This window comes from Chlorocebus sabaeus, chromosome 14, assembly GCF_047675955.1.
Source record: "Chlorocebus sabaeus isolate Y175 chromosome 14, mChlSab1.0.hap1, whole genome shotgun sequence".
NCBI classification, from domain to species: domain Eukaryota; kingdom Metazoa; phylum Chordata; class Mammalia; order Primates; family Cercopithecidae; genus Chlorocebus; species Chlorocebus sabaeus.
In genome coordinates this window covers 74,440,329-74,461,640 of record NC_132917.1, presented here as the reverse complement: position 1 = coordinate 74,461,640, position 21,312 = coordinate 74,440,329, and the positions used below count along the sequence as shown (strand labels likewise).

Below are 21,312 nucleotides of genomic sequence, written 5' to 3'. Positions count from 1 at the left end.
GCCCTGATCACTGAGAAGTAAGGCTTAGATTCCAGCCATTGTGAATCATTCTGTGACTGTCCTATAGTTGCAGTACAACTGCAGACATATAATTAGAACAATGTGCAGCATTTTTATATATAAAATGTAATAGAATGAATTTATGACATGGAAATGCCTTGTAGGGTATCACATTTAGTCTTTTAAAAATACCAAGGTGAGGCTTAAAATTTTTAGTACATATTCTTAAATTGGAGTTAAGTTACATTTGTTTTATAACCTTTTGGGTATCTGGTCAAAAGAAAACAAGATTTTTCTCTGTTTACAGTGATGCAATAAGCTCAACACATTTTGGCCACCAAATAAATAAAATAGGAATAAAAATTGATACTGAATGTTGTATCATTTGAGCAGTAGTTATTTTATTTATTCACACAAACCTGAGCTAATTGAAAGAAGAGCCCAGCCTGTCTATGCCATTAAGAGGAACATTTCCGATTAAAGCTATGTTTAATGCCAATAATTATTTCTTGAAATTGGTATATACATGTTGTTTTAATAAACTGTATATGAATGATAATTCTAATAATAATCTAGAGTGCCCCTTCGAGCTTATGCTCATAGGAAATTTAGAACTCTTGCAAAATATAGCTATTTTTGGTGCAGAGAAGTATGATGGGATAATCAATAAAAGGTTGCCAAGCATAAAATTTCTTTTACATTATGATAAAACTCTCAGGGAAAGTGAAATGGAAATATGGGTTCAAGGAGAAAAAGGAACAATCTAAATTTCTATCTCTTGGGGAAAAAAAGAGCTTGTTCATATACTTTTAACATTGAATAATGGTAAGTATCAAATCACCATGGCATTTAGATTCAATTGGACTGTTTTGAAGAGTTATATTATATTTTTATTTTTAAATGTTGATATTTAAAATATGCTGGAAGTTACATCCTTAGCAACCACTTATAAAGTTGGAATTTTAAAATATAGATGTTCACTTAAAAATGCATAAGGGGGGTCGGGCGCTGTGGCTGAAGCCTGTAATCCCAGCACTTTGGGAGGCCGAGACGGGCGGATCATGAGGTCAGGAGATCGAGACCATCCTGACTAACACGGTGAAACTCCGTCTCTACTAAAAATACAAAAAATGAGCCGGATGAGGTGGCGGGCGCCTGTAGTCCCAGCTACTCGGAAGGCTGAGGCAGGAGAATGGCCGTGAACCTGGGAGGCGGAGCTTGCAGTGAGCTGAGATCCAGCCACTGCACTCCAGCTTGGGCAACAGAGCGAGACTCCCTCTCAAAAAAAAAAAAAAAAAAAAAATGCATAAGGGGGTACATTGTTTCTCAGATTCTTTTAGGGGGTACATGAGAAGAAGTGCTTAAAGCCTACCAGGCTACACCTGTGGTGTGATTTCTTCTCATTTCTTTCTCAGTTTTCTTATTTTCCTATCTACATTACAGGTTTTCTTTGTGCAAGAATTATATCCAATTTCTTGTGTTTTCACCCCAAAGACTTGGGGAGAGAAGAATGTAAGCAACTGTGGAGCTAAGCCCAGGAAGGGGCTGACTTAAGCCATCTTTGTATTCTGGCAGGTTTACAGCTCATGCTCATGGATTTTATGTGCATTGCAGATATCACTCAGTTCTGCTCTTCGGTCAGGAAGCTGTCCGCGTCCCAAAATGTAATTCTTCCTCACTCTCCACCTGCTATTGATGCATGGAATCCCTTCAAATGATGTCACAAATCTTCAGTCCACATTTATCAAAATGCATATATCCTTAGGAGAAGTAACATTGATCTAGTATCAGATTAAATTAGTTGACTCATAAGAGCAAGTTTTTATAAAGGTAGATGAGGAGAACCAAAAGGTTGCTTGTCTAGGTTAACATGTTGGCTCCTTAAGCTGACTGCAGACTAACCCAAGTATCTCTTCTTTACTGAAGTTATCCTAAAGAGTGTATCAGATAGGACGTATGAATTCTGAAGTGATCAACCACATCAAAATTCTCACTTCTGGGAAAACATCATTTTTAAATAGAGAAGCTTTTGGTGCCTAGACTGACTAAGAAATGAAGATAAAGTCTATGGTGAACACTGTCTGGCCTGCAGTTTGCAGGTCACCCCAAAGTAAAACTAAGCAGTCACACAACTGGATTTCCCTTTGTGTGAGTGAATGAGTTAAAACACTTCCTTTCATGTTTCTGGTAACTCTACATAATCAAAACCTTTATGGCTGCAAATTTTCCTTCCTCTGGTATAGGGAAGATTTTGGTGCAGTGCCTAGAACACAGTAGGCATTCAGTAGATGTTGGTCAAATAAACAAATTTTCAGGAAGGGAAGGAACTGCTGAGGAATTATTTAAAATAAATTTAGACTGCCAATTAATCTGAAACCTGGTCCCTAAAGACTTGTGTCTTTGATTCATTTTTCTCTGCAGCAAGTGAAAGGGAACTTTCCTAGGTTGCAGACCTGCATTTCGGAGCTCCGCATGTTACAGAGAGAAGGCTGTTTCAGATCACAAGGCGCTTCTCTGCGGCTGGCAGTAGAGGATGGGCTCCAGCAATTCAAACAATACAGCACACATGTGACCACAAGGGCAGCTCTGACCTATACCTCCCTGGAGGTAAGTGATGCTGGCCTTTAGGAATGACTCCAAGCTGTGTTCTGATTTCAGTCCATGTAGGTCATTGTTTATCATCCTTACTTTGTTCTCTGTTTGATTCACTCTGGATGTAATATTCAAAGCTAGATTTTCAGCTCACTACAGGCAGAGGACATGTTTCTCTTCTTCCTATAACTTGTACAGTTCTTAATGTAGAGATAGTTATAGAGAAGAGCTCTAAAAACATAGACTGAATGAATTATAAGGAAAAACTGAAATCAAAATAAAATCTGAATATGCCATCTGCCTCTGGATTTTTGGAAATTGTAAAGCAAATGTTAAACTGCCTACATTGGTAGCTGTATTTATATTTACCTTGGTACTCTTAGGAATTTACAGTTGTTTTTAATCAAATCTTGGCATCAAATTGAGTAAATTTTCTCGGGATTAGCAAGTGTGCAAATGCAAGAGTGCCAGACTGAGTCAATCTTAAAAATATAAATAAGGGCGTGGCTGGATACTCCATTGGGTACATGAGCAAGTGCGAGTTAAGACAATTTTGGTCTCTTGTAACCTCAGGGATCAAACAGACAGGACAAAAAATAATCGTGTGGGATTGCTGGTTTCCAATTCTTCATATAAGGAGCTTGGAAGTTGCCACTCCATCCTAACAACTAGTAAAAAGCTTAACAAACTAAAAAATCCACAGTATTTTTTAGATCCCTGAGAAGTGAGGTCACAGGGCAAACTGTTGCCTCCAAAATGGGAGAAACAACCAGACAAATACAGAGAATCACAACATACTGGAACAGAAACCTCCACAGGAGCCAGTGCTAGAATAGGAAACTGTCATTGACATTGCTACAGGCTAGGTGTGGACAAATCTCAAATTCTAGGAGAGGATGAGCATTGTGGCTCACACCTGTAATCCCAGCACTTTGAGAGGCCAAGGCAGGAAGATCACCTTGAGGCCAGAAGTTCAAGAGCAGCCTGGACAACATAGCAAGACTCCATCTCCACAAAAAATAAAGATTAGCCAGACTTGGTGGTGTGCACCTATAGTCCTAGCTACTTGAGAGGCTGGGGCAGGAAGATGGCTTGAGCCCAGGAGTTCAAAGTTGCACTGAACTATGATCCTACCACTCCACGCTTTTGTGAGTTTTACCTCCAGGAGCTCAACCAAGTCCTCATAGTGAACATCAGGGGAAAATTCCCTCATGCCTCTGACAGGGAGAGGGAAAAATGAACCATTTTGAAATATACCAGAGCACTCTGTTCTTAACAGGTATAAAGAAACTACCCTAACAGGTAGTTACTCAGGAGAAACTAGTTAAACAGAACCTAACCCCTAACCTCCTGGGATTTTATCATAGTCTAAATGACCTGGAAGAAGGGAAATACCAAACTACAGCCAGCTGTGTCCTTCAATGTAGCAAAATGGAAATACTCAACTTCAGCCAACTCTAGCCATCCTGTCCCACCTAAGTAAGGAGAGAAAAAACTGAGGGACACTTGTAAAGTTCACAGTCCAGAGGTATAGGTTCACTAAAAGACTGAGACCTAATCATACTTCCCCTCCCGCTATCCCTTACCACACATTACTAAAGGCCTGCTTATAGCAGCTCCTTTAGACTGGAACATCATGTACAACTATAAAAAGCATACTAAAAGACAAAAAACACAGTTTGAAGAGAGAGAGCAAGCATCAGAACTAGACATGGCAGAGACACTGGAATTCTCAGACCGCAGAATTTAAAGCAACTATGATTGATATGCTAAGGCTCTAATGGATAAAGTAGACAGAATGAAAGAACATATGGGCAATGGAAGCAGAAAGATGGAAATCCTAAGAAAGAATCAAAAAAGGTGCTAGAGATCAAAAACATTGTAATAGATGTGAAGAATGTCTTTGATGGGCTTATTCGTAGACTTATGGCTGAAGAAAGAATCTTTGAACTTGGGGATGTATCAATAGAAACTTTCAAATCTGAAAAAGCAAAGAGAAAAAAAACTGAGAAAAAAAAAAAAACAAAAACAGAACAGAATATTCAAGAACTGTGGGGCAACTACAGAAGGTATGACTTACATGTAACGGGAATACTAGAAGGAAAACAAAGAAAGAAACAGAAGAAACATTTGAACAATAATGACTGAGAATTTCTTAAAGTCAGATACCAAACCACAGATCCAGGAAGCTCAGAGAACATCATTAAACCACATGCTCCTGAACAACCAATGGGTCAATGGAGAAATTAAAAATGAAGTTTAAAATCTTCTTGAGTCAAATGAAAATGAATGCACAATATACCAAAACCTATGAGATACAGCAAAAGAGGGAAGTTTATAGCAATAAACACCTACATCAAAAAAGAAGAAAGAAAGATCTCAAATAAACAACCTAACATTGCACCTCAAGGAACTAGAAGAACAAGAATAGACTAAACCCAAAATTAGTAGAAGGAAAAAAATAGCAATGATCAGAATAAAAATAAAAGAAATAGAGGCTAAAAAAAAATAGTACAACGCTTTGGGAGGCTAAGGCAGGAGGATCGCTTGAGGCCAGGAGTTGGAGACAGGCCTGGGCAACATAGTGAGATCCCATCTCTACAAAAAAACTTTGAAATTACCCAGGTATGGTGCACACACCTACACCTGTAGTCCTAGCTACTTGGGAGGCCGAGGTGGGAAGATTGCTTGAGCCCAGGAGTTTGAGGCTTCAGTGAGCTATGATCATACCACTGGGGTGACAGAGCAAGACCTTGTCTCTTCAAAAAAAAAAAACAAAACAAAAACACACACACACATATAAAAGTTCAATTAAAAAAGAACTAGTTTTTTGTCTGTTTTTTGTTTGTTTTGTTTGTTTGTTTTGAGATGGAGTTTCGCTCTTGTTTCCCAGGCTGGAGTGCAGTGGCGCCATCTCGGCTCACTGCACCCTTCACCTCCCGGGTTCAAGCAGTTCTCCTGCCTCAGCCTCCCTAATAGCTGGGATTACAGGCATGCACCACCACACCTGGCTAATTTTGTATTTTTAGTAGAGATGGGGTTTCTCCATGTTGGTCAGGCTGGTCTTGAACTAAAAAGAACTGTTTTTTTGAAAGGATAAACAAAATCACAAACTTTTAGCTAGACTAAGAAAACAAGAGAGATGATTCAAATAAATCAGAGATTAAAAAGGAGACGTTACAACTGATACCACAAAATACAAAGGATTATTATAAACTATTATGAAGAACTATATGCCAACAAATTGGAAAACTTAAAAGAAATGGATAAATTCCTGTATATACACAATCTGCTAAGACTGAATCATGAAAAAATAGAAAACCTAAACAGACCAACAGCGAGTAATGAGATTGAATCAGTAATAAAAAGTTTTCTGTTGAAGAAAAGCCCCAGACCTCATAGATTCACTGCTGAATTCTACCAAGCATTTAAAGAAGAACTAATACCAATTTTTCTCAACTACTCTACAAACTTGAAGTGGAGAGAACTCTTCCAGACTGACTCATTCTACAAGGCCTGCATTACCCTGATACCAAAACCAGACAAGGGCACAACAATAAAAAGGAAAACTATAGGCCAATATCCCTGATAAACATAGATGTAAAAACCCTTAAAATATTTGCAAACCAAATCCAATAGCACATCAAAAAGATCATTTAGCATAATCAAGAGGGATTTGTCCCAGGGATGCAAGGATGGTTCACCATATGCAAATCGATAAACATGACACATCACATTAACAGAATGAAAGACATAAACCATATGATCATCTTCATGGATGCAGAAAAAGCATTCAATAAAATTCAACATCACTTCATGATAAAAACTCTCAACAAAATAGGTACAGAAAGAGCGTACCTCAACACAATGAAGACCATATATGACAAACCCACAGCTAACTCATACTGAATGAGGAAAAGTTGAAAGCTTTTCCTCTAAAATCTGGAACAAGTACCGGGTGCAGTAGATCACGCCTGTAATCCCAGCACTTTGGGAGCCGAAATAAGAGGATCACTTGAGGTCAGGAGTTCAAGACTAGCCTGGACAACATAGTGAGACCCTGCCACTACAAAAAAAACTTTTTGGAAAAACTAGCTTAGAGTGGTGGTGCATACCTGTAGTTCCAACTACCCAGGAGGCTAAGGCAAGAGGATCCCTTGAGCCCAGGAGTTCAAGATTACAGAGAGCTATGATCATACCACTGCATTCCAGCCTGGGCAACAGAACAAGACCCTGACTTAAAATAAGGGAAACAATTCATGACATTGGTCTGGGCAAAGATTTTTTTTTTTTAATAAGACCTCAAAAGTACAGGCAACAAAAGCAAAAATAGACAAATGAAATTTTATCAAACCAAAAAGCTTTTGCACATCAAAGGAAACAATCAAAAAAATGAAGTGAGCCAGGTACAGTGGCACACACCTGTAATTCCAGCACTTTGGAAAGCCAAGGCAGCAGGATCACTTGAGTCTAGAAATTCCAGACCAACCTGGTCAACATGGTGAGACCCCCATCTCTACAAAAAAAAAATACAAAAATTAGCCGGGCATGGTGGCATGCATCTGTGATCTCAGCTACATGGGAGGCTGAGGCAGGAGGATCACTTGAGCCTAGGAGGTCAAGGCTGCAGTGAGCCATGATTGCACCACTGCACTCCAACCTGGGCAACAAAGTGAGACCCTGTCTCAAAAAAAAAAAAAAAAATAGAGTGAAGTGAGAGCCTACAGAATGGAAGAAAATATTTGTAAACTATGCATCTGACAAGGAATTCATATCCACAATATATAAGGAACTCAAACAACTCAATAGGGAAAAAATGAATAATTTGAAAGAGCTGAATAAACATTTCTCAAAAGAAGACATACAAATGGCCACAGGTAGGTGAAAAAATGCTCAACATCACTAATCAGAGAAATGCAAATCAAATCCACAATAAAATATTACTTCACCCCAGTTATAATGGCTACTATAAAAAAGATTTTAAAAATAACAAATATTGGTGAGGAGGTGGAGAAGGGGGACCCTCCTTACATTGTTGGTAAGAATGCAAATTAGTACAGCCACTATGGAGAACAATATGAAGGTTCCTCAAAAAATTAAAAACAAAACTACCATATAATCCAACAATCCTACTACTGGGTATATATCCAAAGGAAATGAAATCAGTGTGTTGCAGAGATATCTTCACTCCTAGGTTTATTGCAGCACTGTGCACAATAGCCAAGATATGGAGTCAACCTGAGTGTCTGTCAATAGATAAATGGATTTTTAAAATGTGGTATTTATACACAATGGAATACTATTCCTTCATAAAAAAGAATAAAAGCCTGTTGTTTGTGACAACATGGATGAGTTTAGAGAACATTATATTAAGTCAAATAAGCCAGGCACAGAAGGACAAGTACTGCATAATCTCACTCATTTGTGGAATCTAAAAACATTGATCTCATAGAAGTAGAGAGTTGAATAGCGGTTATCAGAGGCTGAGGAGAGTAGGGAGAAAGGGTGGAAAGGGTGGATGAGGAGAGGTTGGCCAATGGTGCAAAGTTACAATTAGATAGGAGGAATAAGTTCTGGTGTTCTATTGCACAATAGCATGACTCTAGTTAACAATAATGTGTATTTCAAAATAGTTAGCAGAGAGGATTTTGAATGTTCTCATCACAAATAAATGAGAAGTGTTTGAAGTGATAGATATGCTAATTATCCTGATTTCATCATTATACAATGTATACATGTATCAAAACATCACACTGTACCCATAAATGTATACAATTATTATGTGTCAATTAAAAACAAAATAAAATTTTAAAAAATGGACCAAAGACCTTATCAGACACCTCAGCAAAGAAAGTACACAAATGGTAAACAAATATGAAAAGATGCTCCACATCATATGTCATCAGGGAAATGCAAATTAAAACAACAATGAAATACTACCACATACCTATTAAAATGGCTAAATTCCAGAACACTGACAACACCAAATGCTGGTGAGGATGTGGAGCAACAGGAACTCTCATTCATTGCTGATGGGAATGTAGAATGGCACAGCCACTTTGAAAGACAGTTTGATGGTTTCTTACCAAACTAAAAATATATTTACCATATAATCCAGAAATCATACTTCTTGGCATTTACCCAAAGGAGTTGAAAACCTGTCCACACAAAAACCCGCATGTGGGTATTTATGGCAGCTTTATGCATAATTGCCAAAACTTGGAAGCAACCAAGATATCCTTCAGTAGATGAATGGATAAATAAACTATTATTCATCCAGACAATGGAATATTATTCAGCACTAAAAATAAATGAGCTATCAAGCCACAAAAAGATATGAAGGGACCTTAAATGCATATTACTAAGTGAAATAAGCCAGTCTGAAAAGGCTGCGTATATATCCCCAACTATATGACATTCTGGAAAAGGCAAAACTATGGCAGTAGTAAAAAGATCAATGTTGCCAGGGGCTGAGGAGAAGGGATGAATAGACAGAGCAGAGAGGATTCTTAGGGTGGTGAAAAGGCTCAATATGATATTTATTATACTGATGGGTACATGTCATTATGCATTTGTCTAGACTCACAGAATGTACTACACCAAGAGTCAACCCTAATGTAATCTGTGGACTTTGGGTGATTACGATGTGTCAGTATAGGTTCATCAATTGCAACGACTTTGGTGGAAGATACTGATAATGAGGGAGGCCATGTATATGTGGGACAAGGGGTATATGGGCTATCTCTGTACCTTCCTTTCAGTTTTGCTGTGTACCTAAAACTTCTCAAAAAAATAAAGTCTTTTAAAATAATAGTAATAGTGCTTTAGTCTCATCCCTCTTCATGGATCAAAAACGTCTTAACTACAAATGAGAATTGCATACGTTTAACGATTACCTTCCAGAGTTTAAAAGTTCAAGAGGAAACTGCTAATAATAACAGAGTGGCCAGTCATGGTGGCTCACGCCTGTAATCCCAATACTTTGGGAGGCCGAGGCGGGCGGATCATGAGGTCAGGAGTTTGAGACCAGCCTGACCAACATGGTGAAACCCTGTCTCTACTAAAAATAAATTAAAAATTACCCGGGTGTGGTGGCACGTGCCTGTAATCTCAGCTACCCTGGAGGCTGAGGCAGGAGAATCACTTGACCCCGGAAGGCGGAGGTTGCAGTGAGCCAAGATTGCACCATTGCACTCCAACCTGGGCAACAGAGTGAGACTGTATATATATATACTGTGTTCATTCAGGTAGAATAAAACATTCAAATTGTATACAGACACTTGAATATTCCTTCAAGTGAGATATATTGGTCAAGGATAAGTACATTTTAGAGTCAAAAGAGCAAAAGAAATAACTCGAGTGGATCCAGCAAGGAGATAAATCAGTCTGAGAATGTGAGATGGAAGCATCACTAAGAGAAAGGAGCATATAGGCTCTCTAATATTTGGTATACATTTAGTGTGTAAAATTTAAGAATCTTATTTCATCACCTTATAAAATCTTAAGTATTTTGAGCCATGAGAGGCTCCTAGTGGCTCAAGCAGTCTTAAAATACTAAAACACAAATATGGTTTCACCAGTCACTTTCTGGGGGTCAGCTCAGCCTGATTGGAAAGGTCTTGTGATAACCTGTCCCACAAGAATCTGTCAGATAAAATTTGATTTTAAGTTACAACCAAATCCTTTTTGCATTAAACACAATAGCCACCACCACAGACTTATGCTGTATTTATCCTCCGGGTAGGAACTGTTATGTTCCTCACTCAGTACATCAGGGAGAACAGACACATTGATTCTTGGATTTATTTTCAGATTACTATTCTGACTTCTCAGCCTGGAAAAGAGGTGGTCAAACAATTGGAGGAAGGGTTGAAAGATACAGACCTAGCCAGAGTCAGGAGGCTTCAGGTCGTTGAGGTCACAAAGGGAATCCTAGAGCATGTGGACTCAGTGTCTCCTGTTGAGGATCCCAGCAATGATGGTAAGAATTTTTTTAACAAGGTAAAAAGAATGGTAAGAATTTTAATGAGCAGTCCTTTACAAGTCAGAAAGATTATTTTCCATGTTTTTGTGTGTGTGTTGTTAAATGGTAAATGAAGCCAGTAGATTTCATTGAGGTTCAGACAGATGTTTCTAGATGTTGGAGTTGAATTTTTTAATAATCATTTTATTTCAGAAACAATATATCCTAATAATGAAAACTAAAATTTTATGGGTATAAAAACTAAAAATTCCTTTCTCCCCAATCACTTTGAGGGGATTGGGCTAGCCCTTCTAACATTCTTTTATATATATATATACACACACATACATACATACATATACACACACACACACTGAACACACACACACACTCAATATTTTAATTAACACCCTTAATATTTTATAGATACATACATACACATACACAATTAATTTACTGAAACCTTCTTTGTTCATGTGTGTTAGACAGCTGTGCCAGTGTTTATAGATCAGACTCATTTTTTTAATGGCTACCTGGTTTTTTATTGTGTCATTTTACCATAATTTTTGTTTAATCACTAATGTAAACAATTGGTTTATTACATTTTGCTATTATAAATAGTGCTGTATGAACAGACTCATATGCAGGGCTGGCTTCATGGGCTAATGACCAGGGGAGTCACATAGGCTCCTAAGTACAGAAAGACCCCCATGCTTGGGATTTAATGTCCTGTGGCTTCTGTCTTAAAATTCTTAATAATTTTATCTTTGAATTTGTGCAGTTTGATGGAACAGTGGAGCATACACCAGGAGCTTTGAGCCTTGGCTCACACATGCCCTGCCTCCTGCTTCCTTCTCACCACTCCATAGTGGACACCTCACTCATTTGCCAACTTACCGGCCATCCAGTGACCACTGCTGGCCTCTGTTCCCCCTGCTGGGCAGAGGCCTGGACACCTGGGTCAAGGGCCAGCACACTTTCCTTTTGTGTTGAGTTGCCCAGGCCCTTGTGAGGGTCTGCACTTGCTTGGCAAGTATCTGGTGCCAGCTGAGGAAGTGTGACATTAATAGCAAACTTGTTTTTTTTAAAAAATGGAGTCTCGCTCTGTTGCCCAGGCTGGAGTGCAGTGGCATGATCTCGGCTCAGTGCAAGCTCTGCCTCCTGGGTTTACACCATTCTCCTGCCTCAGCCTCCCGAGTAGCTGGGATTACAGGCACCTGCCACCAGGCCCGGCTAATTTTTTGTGTGTTTTTAGTAGGGTTTCACTGTGTTAGTAGGATTTCACTGTGTTAGGCAGGATGGTCTTGATCTCCTGACCTCATGATCCGCCCGCCTCAGCCTCCCAAAGTGCTGGGATTGCAGGCGTGAGCCACCACATCTGGCAGCAAACATTTAAAAACCATGTTATGATGAAAAGGATGAATAAGTTCTAGATATCTGCTATATAACATTATACCTAGAATTAACAATACTGTACTACTGTACGTGTAAAAATGTGTTAAAAGGGTAGATTTCATGCATGGTGTTCTTACCACAATTGAAAAACAACACGCACATACACATACACACACACCATGATATCTTAAGAAAGAGATCATGGGAAAAAGGAAAAGGAAAAAGTTTTATATTTTAGTATTGTCGATGGCACTTTTTTCCTGCTTTTTGAACAAAGGACTGTGCATTTTCATTTTGCTCTGAGCCCACAAATTATGTAGCCTTTCCTGTTTATGTATATAACTGTGCATTTGTGAGGATGTTTTCTGTGGAATGAATTTCTAGAAATAAAGTTACGAGGAGGTAAAACAATATATGCATTTTTGACAGTTATTGCCAAAAAACTCTCCAAAAAAATCATACCAATTCACACTTCCACCAACAGTAAATAAGACTTTCCTACTAGGAATTATCCTTGTTTGTTTGTTTTTTATCTTTGCTAACCCCATGGGGGAAAAAAAAGTCTAGTTTTGACTTTCTTTCACCATGTTGGCCAGGCTGGTCTCGAACTGACCTCAGGTGATCCACCCGCCTTGGCTTCCCAAAGTGCTGGGATTACAGGCGTGAGCCACCACACCTGGCCAGACTTTTATTTTTGAATTACCTCCTAGGATTTCTTTGGAGAGAAAGGCTGGAGTGGTCCTACGTAGTGGTCTTTCCCCTTGTTCCAGTCACTCTGTTTACCTTAATGACATTTTGCTTGATATTTACATACTGAAAAATATTCATGTTTATTACAAATTAAAACTGCAAATAAGCACAAATAAGTAAATCTAAGTTACCCACAATCCTACAATTCCTAGAAGAAGAAATATTCAAACTATGTCTTAGAGCAGGGGTCTCCAACACCCAGGCCATGAACTGGTACCATCTGTGGCCCGTTAAGAACTGGGTCACACAGCAGGAGGGGAGGGAAGGGTGGTGGCAAGTGAGCATTACTGCCTGAGCTCCACCTCCTGTCAGATCAGCTGTGACATTAGATTCTTATAGGATAGCAAATCCTATTGTGAACTGTGCATGTGAGGGATCTAGATTGTGTGCTCCTTATATGATAATCTGATTAATCCCTGATGATCTGAGGTGGAACAGTTTCATCCCAAAACCATTCCACCCACCCATCGGTGGAAAAATTGTCTTCCATGAAACCAGCCCATCATGTCAAAAAGTTTGGGGACCACTGTCTTGGAAGACAAGTAGGAATTAGCTAAGCAGAGAAAGAGGAAAAGGGCCACTCAAAAAGGAGACCCAGAGACATGAAAAGCAAGATGTGCCCATAAGAAATGCCCATGGTTCCCTACACCAGAGCCTGTCAGGCAGAGGTGGGAGTGAGGGTTAAAGGTAGGCAAGGATTAGATGAAAATGACCATCTCTGCCATGCTAAAACATTTGGATTTCATTCTAAGGCAGTGGAAATGTATGAAAATATTTTAGTCACGAAGTCAAGTAGAGATCTCTAAATTATGGAGTTCAAAGGCTTTTGGACCAGTTTTAATTCATCCAACACTCAAGTTACAGTTCACCCTCCTTCAGTCCTTTTGGGCTGTACTGGCCTTTTCCATGGTTGTGCACACATGGAAGTGGCCACTGTTCTGAGACCGTCGATCTCTTTCTGGATGCAGATGACTTCACTCTTCCTCCCCCTCCTATCTCATCTCCCTCTAATTACGTAGGAGGGAGGGTTGGTAACTAAGGGTGTGGTTCCTGTCAGATTCTGACACATGTAGATCCTTCCACCATCATGCAGCCACTGACATTGTTCTGGCAGGGGAGGGAAGGCAACCAGCCTTAGCCGTGTGATTCGTGAGCTCTCACTGTGTGCACTCCTGTCTCTTCACTGACTGTCCTTTCTATCTCCATCCCTGCACTCACAGCAGTCTTTTCCTCTGAATTCCCTCTTCTTCCCTCTGAATTCCTTCCTCTGTTCTCTTCCAGACAAACCCTACTCATTCCTTAAATCCAAATTCAAGTTCATTACTACTGTATTGATTTTCCTCTTCTTAGAACAACTACATCACTTCTTAGAACAACCACATCACTTGTGTTCTCTACCACACAATTTACCACTTAATTATATAGCATGTAGAATCATTCACCATTGCTTTATTTGTGCAATAATTGTGTCTTCTCACCTAAATTGTAAACTACTTGATATCTTTTCCCTCTACATTAAACTGTAAGCACCTTGGCATTAGAAACTTGTCTTACTCATTTCTGTGTCCTGGTGTATATCCTACATTATCAGTACTTATTTGTTGAGTGAATCAATGACTTTGATACCCATGGAGGCTACTCTTGGTCAGCCTGGCATCCTCTATATCCCCTTTCTCCGGTAACACCTCCACCTTCCTGGTCACAGAATGGGTCATGACCCAGGTTGAGGCAATCATAGTTCCCTAGGCCACCAGTCAGAGCCCTTTTCATTGGGTTCTGAAAATGAATCTGTGAGAGAGAAGCTCTTTTTCTCTCTCTTTGGCCAATGACAGATCAGGCATGGACTATGTTCTTTGCCTTCTGTGACTGTCACCAGAAAGAACTTGTTATGTCTCTAATGGCCTAGAGCTTAGAGTACACTAAGGCTGCCTGATGCCTTTCTTTAGAATAGTTAGTGGCTAGCATTGTATAGAAGAGCTTTTAAATGCAGGAAAACAGCTTTCTACCTGTGTCAGTGCCGATGACTCTTCCAGTAACTTCCCATTTGCTTCTGAATAATGCATCCTCCCATAAATAGCTTGTAATTTCTCTTTGTGGGTTAAGTGTATATGACTCATTGCTCAAAATCTTCCTAGTTTGCCTGTGCTTTCCTCATAATTAATTATTTTATTCCCTTAGTGTTTTAATTCATCTTGGTGTTGTTATCAAGACATTAGCAACAGCAGCCTCTCTCATTCTCAGAAGGATGGGTGCTCCAAAATTAGGTTGCCCAAGTCTAAACTGCAGTTTCTATGACTTTCTAGGTGTGCAACTTTGGGCAAGGTATTTAGCCTCACTAAGCCTCAGTTATTCCTACCCCATGTAGTAGTTGTGGGAATTAAATGAGATCATATAAGTGCTCCATAAAAGTTAGCTATACTTATTATTAATATTTTTGAAAATTTTTGTATATGGATGGTTTGTTATATTTCTGAGATTTGTTTTTAATGGCCAGGTCTCAAGTGAATTCTCAGTTACCTGGAACTAAGACTGTGTCTTATATATCTTTCTATCACTAATGCTTATCACTCCACCTGGCACACAGTAGATTCTCAATAAATATTTCTTGACAAAACACATGAATGATTGAAAAAAAAAAAACAACAAATGATTTGTGAGTGGTTGGGGTCAACCTCTGTGACATCCGCTAAAATAGTTAGGGATATGTCCCAAACAACCATAGCTTCCCTCAATAACTCATGAATATCATGAATTGATTCAAACACTTCTTAACCTAGTTATAATTCTTTTACTCCAATAGCCATGATCATCAACTAAATACAAATTATCTATACTCCACTTTTCGGAGAGAACTAAGTCAAAAGCAAATGTTGATATTGCAGATTAATTTATAAAATAACTATGAGAGTATGTCCTTTGATCAATCTAAATTCTGCGTACTTTAGTACAGTTCTGCACAGTGAGAACTAATTATCACAAAAATTACTTAGAGACCCTGCAAGATCCAGGATCATCAAAAAAGAATGAATTTAGAAATTAAGAAAGTAGACTCACATTTTAGAAAGTTCCTTAACAGGATCTAATATGGAAAGGTTAACTTTAAATTGCATCCACATTAGATAAGGTTTTCTATAAATTTTAACCATATAGCCTATTATATATTTTCTTCTAACTGTATAAATGGGACTTCCTTTAATTTGTTCCTGGTCTTTTTCATTTTATTCTTTATTTTAAAATTTTGCTGAAATATCCTGTCCAGTGCTGTTTGTAGTAGCTTTTGCCTGGCTATTTTAATATTTTTTATTATGCATTATACAAATGTAAACATTATAGAGGCATAATAGAAACAGTTCAAAATGACCAAAATTCCAGCCTCCAGAGATAACTACCATCAACACTGTAGGACACATTCTACTGAATTGCCCTCCTTACACATGCACGTATACTGATATACATGTAACATTATTATTTATATTATTTACTTTGACAAAAAATGAGACTATACCATACCAACTGCTCTGCTTTTTTTACATTTAGCTATTTATCTAGGATTTTTCCATATTGGCACATAGAGATCTAACACCTTCCTTTTCATAGCTATGAAGTATTCCAATGTATGAATTAATCATCATTTATTTAACTATCCTTTTGGGTTTTTACATTTTACTCTAGAACTATGTAACCTTGAACAAGTTAATTTAACTATTCCACAAATTTCTCATTTATAAAATAGAGCTTTATAAAATAGCTTATTTTATAAAGCTCATTTGTAAAATAATAGCTACCTTATGGGGGTTTTGTGATGATTAAATACAATTTACATGGAAAGAAAGCACTTACAACAGTGCCTGGCACAAACAAATAAATGTCATCTACTGTTATTAATAGTAGTAGAAGTCCTTCTTATATATGCCTTTTACTGAGAAAATTTCAAGCTCTAATAATTCATATTTTATTAAGAATATGACTATAATTTTTAATTTAAAATTACTCATTTCACCATCTCATTGCACTTTTATTTTTGCACATTGATGCTCAGTTGTTCACTCATGTTTATGTTACATAGTTATAATTCATGTATATAATTTTTTGTTTTCATGTAACATAATATTATAAAACTTTTTCCATAGTTCTCATAGCCTTTCTTTGCTGTTCATTCTCTATTTTGTTCCTCTTTCCTCTTTTCCTCTTGAAGGAGAACTAGGAACTGTTGGTTCAAGAAATAGAGATAAGAAGAGATATACCTCTCACAGGGAAAGCCAGATGCTTTCTTTGTCCTTAAATGTCCTCTTTACAATATAAGCCAACCCTACAACCCTAGAGCAGATCCCTAATGCTGGATCTTGATCATATACTTTAGGATAGAGGAGAACCTGCCAATTCTAGCAACCAAGGTTAACCCCATAGAAGAGCCATAAATCATGGGAATAATGCTGCTAACTTATTTTGTTTTTAAATAAATTCTGAGCCTTGAGGAAAAGATATGTGAACTAAAGCCACAGTCTCTTAATATTCTAACGTTTGTTTTTTTTTTTTTTTTTTTTTTAATTTATTTATTATTATTAAACTTCAAGTTGTAGGGTACATGTGCACAACGTGCAGGTTTGCTACATATGTATATTTGTGCCATGTTGGTGTGCTGCACCCATCAACTCGTCATTTACATCAGGTATAACTCCCAATGCAATCCCTCCCCCCTCCCCCCTCCCCATGATAGGCCCCGGTGTGATGTTCCCCTTCCCGAGTCCAAGTGATCTCATTGTTCAGTTCCCACCTACGAGTGAGAACATGCGGTGTTTGGTTTTCTGTTCTTGTGATAGTTTGCTAAGAATGATGGTTTCCAGCTGCATCCATGTCCCTACAAAGGACACAAACTCATCCTTTTTTATGGCTGCATAGTATTCCATGGTGTATATGTGCCACATTTTCTTAATCCAATCTGTCACTGATGGACATTTGGGTTGATTCCAAGTCTTTGCTATTGTGAATAGTGCTGCAATAAACATACGTGTGCATGTGTCCTTATAGCAGCATAATTTATAATCCTTTGGGTATATACCCAGTAATGGGATGGCTGGGTCATATGGTACATCTAGTTCTAGATCCTTGAGGAATCGCCATACTGTTTTCCATAATGGTTGAACTAGTTTACAATCCCACCAACAGTGTAAAAGTGTTCCTATTTCTCCACATCCTCTCCAGCACCTGTTGTTTCCTGACTTTTGAATGATCGCCATTCTAACTGGTGTGAGATGGTATCTCATTGTGGTTTTGATTTGCATTTCTCTGATGGCCAGTGATGATGAGCATTTTTTCATGTGTCTGTTGGCTGTATGAATGTCTTCTTTTGAGAAATGTCTGTTCATATCCTTTGCCCACTTTTGGATGGGGTTGTTTGTTTTTTTCTTGTAAATTTGTTTGAGTTCTTTGTAGGTTCTGGATATTAGCCCTTTGTCAGATGAGTAGATTGCAAAAATTTTCTCCCATTCTGTAGGTTGCCTGCTCACTCTGATGGTAGTTTCTTTTGCTGTGCAGAAGCTCTTTAGTTTGATGAGATCCCATTTGTCAATTTTGGCTTTTGTTGCCGTTGCTTTTGGTGTTTTAGACATGAAGTCTTTGCCCATGCCTATGTCCTGAATGGTACTACCTAGGTTTTCCTCTAGGATTTTTATGGTATTAGGTCTAACATTTAAGTCTCTAATCCATCTTGAATTAATTTTCGTATAAGGAGTAAGGAAAGGATCCAGTTTCAGCTTTCTACTTATGGCTAGCCAGTTTTCCCAGCACCATTTATTAAATAGGGAATCCTTTCCCCATTTCTTGTTTCTCTCAGGTTTGTCAAAGATCAGATGGCTGTAGATGTGTGGTATTATTTCTGAGGACTCTGTTCTGTTCCATTGGTCTATATCTCTGTTTTGGTACCAGTACCATGCTGTTTTGGTTACTGTAGCCTTGTAGTATAGCTTGAAGTCAGGTAGCGTGATGCCTCCAGCTTTGTTCTTTTGACTTAGGATTGTCTTGGAGATGCGGGCTCTTTTTTGGTTCCATATGAACTTTAAAGCAGTTTTTTCCAATTCTGTGAAGAAGCTCATTGGTAGCTTGATGGGGATGGCATTGAATCTATAAATTACCTTGGGCAGTATGGCCATTTTCACGATATTGATTCTTCCTATCCATGAGCATGGTATGTTCTTCCATTTGTTTGTGTCCTCTTTGATTTCACTGAGCAGTGGTTTGTAGTTCTCCTTGAAGAGGTCCTTTACATCCCTTGTAAGTTGGATTCCTAGGTATTTTATTCTCTTTGAAGCAATTGTGAATGGAAGTTCATTCCTGATTTGGCTCTCTGTTTGACTGTCACTGGTGTATAAGAATGCTTGTGATTTTTGCACATTAATTTTGTATCCTGAGACTTTGCTGAAGTTGCTGATCAGCTTAAGGAGATTTTGGGCTGAGACAATGGGGTTTTCTAAATATACAATCATGTCGTCTGCAAACAGGGACAATTTGACTTCTTCTTTTCCTAACTGAATCCCCTTGATTTCTTTCTCTTGCCTGATTGCCCTAGCCAGAACTTCCAACACTATGTTGAATAGGAGTGGTGAGAGAGGGCATCCCTGTCTTGTGCCAGTTTTCAAAGGGAATTTTTCCAGTTTTTGCCCATTCAGTATGATATTGGCTGTGGGTTTGTCATAAATAGCTCTTATGATTTTGAGGTACGTTCCATCAATACCGAATTTATTGAGCGTTTTTAGCATGAAGGGCTGTTGAATTTTGTCAAAAGCCTTTTCTGCATCTATTGAGATAATGATGTGGTTCTTGTCTTTGGTTCTGTTTATATGCTGGATTATGTTGATTGATTTGCGAATGTTGAACCAGCCTTGCATCCCAGGGATGAAGCCCACTTGATCATGGTGGATAAGCTTTTTGATGTGCTGCTGAATCCGGTTTGCCAGTATTTTATTGAGGATTTTTGCATCGATGTTCATCAGGGATATTGGTCTAAAATTCTCTTTTTTTGTTGTGTCTCTGCCAGGCTTTGGTATCAGGATGATGTTGGCCTCATAAAATGAGTTAGGGAGGATTCCCTCTTTTTCTATTGATTGGAATAGTTTCAGAAGGAATGGTACCAGCTCCTCCTTGTACCTCTGGTAGAATTCAGCTGTGAATCCATCTGGTCCTGGACTTTTTTTGGTTGGTAGGCTATTAATTATTGCCTCAATTTCAGAGCCTACTATTGGTCTATTCAGGGATTCAACTTCTTCCTGGTTTAGTCTTGGAAGAGTGTAAGTGTCCAGGAAATTATCCATTTCTTCTAGATTTTCCAGTTTATTTGCGTAGAGGTGTTTATAATATTCTCTGATGGTAGTTTGTATTTCTGTGGGGTCGGTGGTGATATCCCCTTTATCATTTTTAATTGCGTCAATTTGATTCTTCTCTCTTTTCTTCTTTATTAGTCTTGCTAGTGGTCTGTCAATTTTGTTGATCTTTTCAAAAAACCAACTCCTGGATTCATTGATTTTTTGGAGGGTTTTTTGTGTCTCTATCTCCTTCAGTTCTGCTCTGATCTTAGTTATTTCTTGCCTTCTGCTAGCTTTCGAATGTGTTTGCTCTTGCTTCTCTAGTTCTTTTAATTGCGATGTTAGAGTGTCAATTTTAGATCTTTCCTGCTTTCTCTTGTGGGCATTTAGTGCTATAAATTTCCCTCTACACACTGCTTTAAATGTGTCCCAGAGATTCTGGTATGTTGTATCTTTGTTCTCATTGGTTTCAAAGAACATCTTTATTTCTGCCTTCATTTCGTTATGTACCCAGTAGTCATTCAGGAGCAGGTTGTTCAGTTTCCATGTAGTTGAGCGGTTTTGATTGAGTTTCTTAGTCCTGAGTTCTAATTTGATTGCACTGTGGTCTGAGAGACAGTTTGTTATAATTTCTGTTCTTGTACATTTGCTGAGGAGTGCTTTACTTCCAATTACGTGGTCAATTTTGGAGTAAGTACGATGTGGTGCTGAGAAGAATGTATATTCTGTTGATTTGGGGTGGAGAGTTCTATAGATGTCTATTAGGTCTGCTTGCTGCAGAGATGAGTTCAATTCCTGGATATCCTTGTTAACTTTCTGTCTCGTTGATCTGTCTAATGTTGACAGTGGAGTGTTGAAGTCTCCCATTATTATTGTATGGGAGTCTAAGTCTCTTTGTAAGTCTCTAAGGACTTGCTTTATGAATCTGGGTGCTCCTGTATTGGGTGCATATATATTTAGGATAGCTAGCTCTTCCTGTTGAATTGATCCCTTTACCATTATGTAATGGCCTTCTTTGTCTCTTTTGATCTTTGATGGTTTAAAGTCTGTTTTATCAGAGACTAGTATTGCAACCCCCGCTTTTTTGTGTTCTCCATTTGCTTGGTAAATCTTCCTCCATCCCTTTATTTTGAGCCTATGTATGTCTCTGCGTGTGAGATGGGTCTCCTGAATACAGCAGACTGATGGATCTTGACTCTTTATCCAGTTTGCCAGTCTGTGTCTTTTAATTGGAGCATTTAGTCCATTTACATTTAAGGTTAAGATTGTTATGTGTGAACTTGATCCTGCCATTATGATATTAACTGGTGATTT

The 21,312-nt window shown here is 38.4% G+C and overlaps 1 protein-coding gene across 1 annotated transcript in view; it reads left to right on the top strand.

The window, feature by feature from the left end:
* The window catches only part of M1AP (meiosis 1 associated protein), a 91,195-nt gene that overhangs the window by 22,942 nt on the left and 46,941 nt on the right, over positions 1 to 21,312 (top strand). The window contains exons 2-3 of the mRNA XM_073023109.1: positions 2,422 to 2,607; positions 10,405 to 10,573. Of these exons, the coding sequence (XP_072879210.1) occupies positions 2,422 to 2,607; positions 10,405 to 10,573 (355 nt within the window). The remainder of the gene's footprint in view (positions 1 to 2,421; positions 2,608 to 10,404; positions 10,574 to 21,312) is intronic.